This window comes from Nannospalax galili, unplaced genomic scaffold, assembly GCF_000622305.1.
Source record: "Nannospalax galili isolate Female #2095 unplaced genomic scaffold, S.galili_v1.0 scaffold95, whole genome shotgun sequence".
In the NCBI taxonomy this organism is placed as follows: domain Eukaryota; kingdom Metazoa; phylum Chordata; class Mammalia; order Rodentia; family Spalacidae; genus Nannospalax; species Nannospalax galili.
The window spans coordinates 1,879,644-1,886,560 of record NW_008342393.1 but is presented as its reverse complement, the minus strand read 5'-3'; the positions used below and the strand labels follow the sequence as shown (position 1 = coordinate 1,886,560).

General features: G+C 49.9%; 1 protein-coding gene across 1 annotated transcript in view; it reads left to right on the top strand.

Moving 5' to 3' along the window:
* The window catches only part of Map3k14 (mitogen-activated protein kinase kinase kinase 14), a 49,553-nt gene extending 45,883 nt beyond the window's left edge, over nt 1–3,670 (top strand). The window contains exons 15-16 of the mRNA XM_008838245.2: nt 1,758–1,858; nt 2,185–3,670. Coding sequence (XP_008836467.1) covers nt 1,758–1,858; nt 2,185–2,349 — 266 coding nt within the window. The 3' untranslated portion in view covers nt 2,350–3,670. The remainder of the gene's footprint in view (nt 1–1,757; nt 1,859–2,184) is intronic.
* The last annotated feature ends 3,247 nt before the right edge of the window (nt 3,671–6,917 follow it).

The following is a 6,917-nucleotide window of genomic DNA, read 5'->3' as shown; positions in this document are numbered from 1 at the left end:
TTTTTTTGGTCTTTTTGAGACAGGGTCTCCCTATAGCCCCAGCTGTCCTGGAACTCACTATGTAGACCAGGCTGGCCTTGAACTCACAGAAATCCACCTGCCTCTGCTTCCCAAGTGCTGGGATTAAAGGTGTGCGCCACCGCGTCCTGCATTCGTTAGAGATTTTTAAATGGATTCAGGAAAACTAAAATTGTATACACTTAAATACATTGTTTACGCTCAGAAACTAGGAGCAATGCCAGCTGTGGTGGCGCACACCTTTACTCCCAACACTGGGAGGCAGAAGCAGGCCAATTTCTATGAGATCAGGGCCAGCCTGGACTTCATAGAGTTCCAGGCTAGCTAGGGCTGTAGGGAGACCCTACCCTGCACAAAACAAAACAGAAAACTAGGAACAGTCAAGAGGGCATTAACTTTGAACACAGGAATGAACTTTGTAATCACAAAGTCAGTAGCTATATCTCACAAAATAGAGGGCTTTACAAAAGGGATGTCAGTTAGTATCATTTAGAAATGATATTATTATGGGGCTGGAGAGATGGCTCAGTGATTAAGAACACTGGTTGTTCTTGCAGGAGACCCAAGTTCGAATCCCAGCACCCACATGGCAGCTAACAACTGTCTGTAACTCCAGTTCCAGGGGATCTGACAGCCTCTTCTGTCCCCTGAGGGCATTGCACGACATGGGTGCACTTACCTACATGCAAGCAATACACGCATACACATAAAATAAAAATAATAATTTTTTTAAATATTAGTAGAAAATGAATATTGATACATTATCTTTTTTTCTTGTGCTGGGAGGTTGAACCCAGGGCTGTTGTACATGCTAGGCTAGTGCTCCACCTCTGAGCTATAGCCTCAGCCCTGAATACATTATCCTAAAAGAAGAATTTAGTCTGCGTTATTTGGATTTGTACAAGACTGTAAAAGAACTATTTGTTATATCATGTGCATTTTTGTTTGGTCAAGTTTATGTCAGTTAACTGAACTGGAAAAATAAAAAGGTGAAGGGTTTATGAAGAGCAAAAAGTTAAGACAGGCAGTAAACCAATACAGTCTGGGGTGGTCGAGAAGAATCTTTATGTTCTTTGCCTTATTGTTTTGCATCCAGGTTGGAGCATGCCCTAGTTTTCTTCTCCGTTACTGTGATAAAACACTGGCCAAAAGCAACTTTGGGAAGTGTTTATTTGGCTTACAGGTCACAGTCCACCATTAAGGGAAGTCAAGACAGGAAGTCAAACCAGGAGCCTGGAGGCAGGAACTGAAGCAGTGATCATGGAAGAATGCTGCTTGCTGGCTTGTTCCCAGGCTCACATCAGCTACCTTTCCTAGATAGCATAAGCCCACGTGCCTAGGGATGGTACTGCCACATTGGGCCAGGCTCTCCTACAGGAATTAGCAATCAAGAAAATGCCCTAGAGACAAACAGGCCAATCCAGTGGAGACAGTTCCTGATTGAGGTACCCTTTCCCCAGGTGTGTCAAATTGACAACTGAAGCGAACTATGACAGAGTACCACTTTCCCCTGGGGGCCAACCTCAGCTCTTAGCAAATGTACAGGCAAAATCCCAGGTGTTGCCGTGTAATTCTGGAGCCATTCAACCTTCGCTGCTGCTTTATCCAAGTCAGACCTGCTCCCCTCCACAGAAGACAGAGTGACTTAACAGAGGCCCTCCCTTACCCCTGGCAGGTCTCTGCTTCTTGAAAAACCAGTAGCTGTTCCACCCTATTGATTGTCAGCCCTTGCCTTCTAGGTGTCAAAGTCCAAATACAGTCTCTCAATGGTGAACACCTTCACATCCGGGAATTCCACCGGGTCAAGGTGGGAGACATTGCAACTGGCATCAGCAGCCAGGTAAGGAGGCAGGTACACACATAGGAACATAGTCCTCACCCTCCAGAAAAAAGGCTTTTAAATAAGTAGACATGGCACCCTGGGGAATAGCTGGCCATGGCCAGGTCTCAGGGCAAGACAGGTAGGGGTGGTTGAGAGTCTCAGGATCCACACTTGGATTAGAAGGGATTCTCCAAGTCCTCCAGAATGAAGGACAGACGGTGCCCTCCAGGCTGTTTGGCGAGGAGCTATCTCCCAGAATGTTCAAGGACCATCAGTTTTACATTCTAGGTAGCCTTTTTACCCCATGCCGCCATCTCAGCTCCATTGGTTTGCTCTACCCCCAGATCCCAGCCACAGCCTTCAGCTTGGTGACCAAAGATGGACAGCCTGTTCGCTATGACATGGAGGTGCCAGACTCGGGCATCGACCTGCAGTGCACCCTGGCCCCTGATGGCAGCTTTGCATGGAGCTGGAGGGTCAAACATGGCCAGCTGGAGAACCGACCCTAGCTCTGCCTTCTACCACCAGTACCGCTCTGCCCACAGCAGGCTTCCTTTGAATCTCCATGCTCAGTGCCACCCTGAGGTGCAGACTTAGTCTACTCAGAGGGATCTGCCAGCCCCTGGCTCAGCAGTGAAAGCAGGGCTTGTAGCAGAAAAGGGGGCAAGTGAAACACTTCCCAGGACTTCCCACCTGAGTCCTGCCAGTTCCTTGGCAAGAGAAACTCCACCCATGTGAGGAAACAGGGAGGAAAGTAGTGGTCCCATCCCCCAGGAAGAGAGGGAGTGTTGTCTGTGCTACTCCAAACAAGATAGCCTGACCCATTTGGACCAGTGAGCACTTGGGGAGTATCTTCTAGCCTGGTTCAGAAGGAGCAGGTGCCCCCATGCAGGTAGGAGGGTCTCCAAGAGCTCCCACCCAGCTCATAAAGGGCAAGGCAGCAGGTGTGCCTGCCCAGGGCCTAATGGAGTCTCTCACCATCTGTCTGGTCTCCCTGGCTGTGGACTCAGGTGGGATGGAGGGAGCAGAAAAGAGGCTGGCCCCTTGGTAGGATGCACCATACCTTCAGGTTGTGGCCACCCATGTCCTGAGTTGAATTCCAGTTCAACCAAGGACCGTAGATGGTATCGCAGAGAAGTGCTCAGCCCCCAAGCCTGTGACTGATGGCCACCACTTCTCAGAGCATCAGGCCTCATTGAGGCCTACCCTGTGACAAGCTGGCACTCTATTCCCTCATCTGTGAAAATGAAGGGTAGCATGAGAGCCACCTGACAGGAATGGTCTGTGAATGATAGATGCTAAAGAAAGCCACAGTTGCAAAACTTGCTGCCCCCAGGGCACATAGTCAACATTCAGCATGCCATCTTCATGATGGCAGAACGCTGCCAGCAGCACTTTGCACTCCGATGACCTCAAAGCACTTTCCTGGCTGCCCTCCAGCAGAGCACTGGCTCTGCATGGGCACCGGCAGGCCAGGGGATGGGGAAGGGACTCAGTCTTGACCCATCCACATGGGCATAACTCCTCAAGCCTCTTTCAGATTTAAGATGAGCACCCTTAACCCCGTTGCCCTAGCCAAGGCTTTTCTGTTAGGGCTTGGGAATAGTTGCTCAAGACTCATGTAGCATTAAGTTAACTGTGAATCATTGTGGGGAGAGAGACAGACTCCCTCCTCGGGAGACTCTCACCCCCATCCAGACAGGGTAGCCTCTGTGCAGCTATTTGCATGGACCCAGGCTGCCCCTGGGCCCCGCAGATGAAGACCTGCAGCCACAGTGCTGCAGCGTTTGGAATGTACAGAGCTCTGTAAGCAATAAAATTTGGCGTGATGATGGGTGTTTGTAGGCTGTGATGTCTCCTTTCTTGCCTGCCTGCTTGCTGTACCCCATGACCCTGACAGCTGTTAGGTGGATTTCTTCAAGTCTTCCCATTGTTTGGGGCAAGGACTGGCATCAGCCATGAAGCTGCCCTCTTGTCCTACCACTCCTCCGGATCTCTCACCATCCCCTGGTGGCAGCAGGAATCTCCCTAGCCAAATCCTGGGCTGAGGGGAGGAGGCAAGTATTTGCACATGTCAAGAGGCCAGGCGGCCCAGCAGCACAAGAGGGGGAGGACTTGCCTGCCCCAGTGTTGTCACTCAGCACTCCTGTCCCTGAGCCTGGCAACCGGAGGGCTGACTTGGTATGGGTCTGAACATCTGCATGGGGTGGTGATGACTTTTCCGGACAGAGTTCCTTCATCATAGAGCAGAGGGTGATGTAGAATGGAGACAGCACGTGGTGCATTGTCTGATCTGGCTCCAATCCCAGGAAAGTGCTGAGTTTTCTGGTGCCCGCCTGTGATCCCAGCACTTGGGAGGTGGAGTCAGGAGCTTCAGGAATAAGGCCAGCCTTGAGCTACATAGAGAGTTTGAGGCTAGCCTAGGCTATATGTGAGACATTTCCTTGAAAGTAGTGGAAGAAGGGAGCTGGTTAAGAAAACCACTGAAATGGCTCAGGGGATGAGGTTTGCCACCAAGCCTGAGAACCCAAGGACCCACATGGTAGAAGGTGAGAATGAACTCCCAAAAGTTGTCTGACTTCCACACACAGGCCCACCCCTCAAATAAGTGTAACTTTAAAAAAATATTTAGGGACTAGAAAGATGGCTCAGTGGTTCAGAGCACTGGCTGCTCTTGCATAGGACCTAGGTTCAGTTCCCAGCACCCACCTGGTGGCTAACCATCTATAACTCCCATTCCAATGGAATCCGACGCCCTCTTCCGACCTCTGTGGGCACTGCACGACACTGGTGCATTTATGTAGGTAATACACTCATACATAAAAAAATTTAAAAAACATAAGCCCATCCCTAGAAAGCTGTGCGTGTGTGCATGCATGCATCCAGTGCGTATATGTACAGCTTTGGTTGATTCAACCATTTCTTGGAGGAATCCTAGGCCCAAGAAAACGACATCAGCCTTGTGCCCACAGTTCCAAGCCCTATCCAGAGATTCCAGCTTACCCATGGTCGCTGTCCACATGCTGGAGCCCTGCTGCAGAGGGACCTGCTGCCACAGGACTTGGCCGAGGCCCAGGCTGCTGGGCTGCCAAGCCTTGGAAGAGCCTTCCTCCGCTGCTCACACCCACACCCAAGCCAGGCACCCAGAAGAGCCATTTCCTAACTGCCAGATGGGCAGGAACGTCACAGAAGCTGCAGCATCACAGGCGCCAGCGCCCCCAGCATCTCCAGTACCCTCCACCCCACCAGCCAAAGAGCGCACTGGAGGCGGAGAGGCAGCAACACCAGCCCGCTCCCCGCCTCCCCGACAGCCTCCGTCAGCATGGGGGTAACAGGTGGGAGCCGACAACCGAGTAGATTGGGCGGTACCAGGTGCCGGGGGATAGCAAAGTGGGGGCGGGGGCAGGGAAAGGGGAATAAGCCTAAGCAGCAGCCAGGCCCGTGTCTGCCTGGGATGTGGGAAAAGAAAGTTGACCCCAGCTCAACCCTTTCCCGGTGCCCCTGATTACCGCTGCAGCCTACCCTTGGCAAAAACGCGGGCCCAGAACCCTTCTGGGATCCCAAGGAATTTAGCCCAAGGTAAGCATGTGCGCCAGTGCACGTGCACACAGGTATGTTTTGTTTTGCAGTTTGGTAGAGTGAAGGGTTAGGAATTTAATTTCTTTGCAGAGATGATCACTGAGCACCCCACCTTGTGTGAGACTCTGCTAAAGGTCAGACTCAAAGCAGGCAAACCCACGCAACCTGCAGAGGGTTTTCTGGAAGGTCTGCAAGAGACCACGTGCTCAGAAAACGGTCTGCAGGAGTCTTCTCTGGCCACTGGAGGAGCAGTAGGGTCTGAATGGCCTCCAGGAATTGGTGAGGCCTTGCATCATAACAGTGGGAAGCCAGGGGCACTGACAGGGAATGCATGGTGTTTTAAACATGGTGAGATTGGAGGTCTTTGGGGAGGCGAGGAGGGGGACCTGCAGTCACAAGCTTGAAAGCACTTTGGGGCATGAATGATGCTTGTCCATCACTATCATCAGCCCCTAATACAGTGACCAATAGCTGGGACTCAACATTGCCTTTCAACTTTACCAAAAAATAAATACACATGGCTCAAGGGTCCTGAAGAGCTTATTTGCTGGTGAAAAGCAAGAGTGCCCAGCACTTCTCAGAGCAACTGCAAAGGTTTCATCTGAACCTTTCTGCCTAGTTTCCTTTTTTTTATCTCTTCCATTTCCCTGCCCTGGAAGACACCTCTCTCCCCATCCTTGCAAGATTGGTTAGTTTGGATTTGTTGACACCTTTGCAAACCGATTATTCTTACATTGTTCTTTTTTCATCAAATTTCTTGGGACATCCCACTGATAAAGATAACGTTTTTAGTCCTTACCCTCCCTTCTACTTTCTCTTGGGCTTTCCTTCCTGCCTTCTACCTCCCCAAATCTCTAACCTATATTTTCATTGTTTAAAATATACTTATTGGTAACACATTTTCCTATAACCACATTCATGTTGTCCAAATATCTATATATTGAGTCTAAAGGTTGAAAGTTAATGGACCAAGTGCACATTATTGTATCTACTAATCACTGCAGAACCAGGAAAGGTACCAGTTACTTTCTTCCATATATAGCTTTTCTGTTTTCCATGGAGTTTCTGCATGTATGCATGTGTGTGTGCCCATGTGTACACATGCATGTAGAGGTCAAAAGTCAACCTTGAGTGTTATTCCTCGGGTGCTTAGGAGCTAGAGGACTTTGTTGCTGTTTTGTTTCAACACAGTCTCACTATACAGCCCTCTCCGTCCTGAAACTTGCTATGTAGACTAGGCTGGCTTCAAACTAGTGGCAGTTATCCACCTGCCTCTACCTCCAGAGTGCTGGGATTAAAGTTGTGTACCACCATGCCCAGCTTCTACCTTGCTTTTTGAGATAGTTTCTCACTTGGCCTAGAACTTGAAGATCAGGCTGGCTGACTAGTGAGCCCCAGGGAATCTGCCTGTCCCCACTTCTCAGCACTAGGATCACAAGTGTGTACCACATCACACCCAGGTTTTTTTTTTATATTTTTTATGTTATCTTTATTTTTT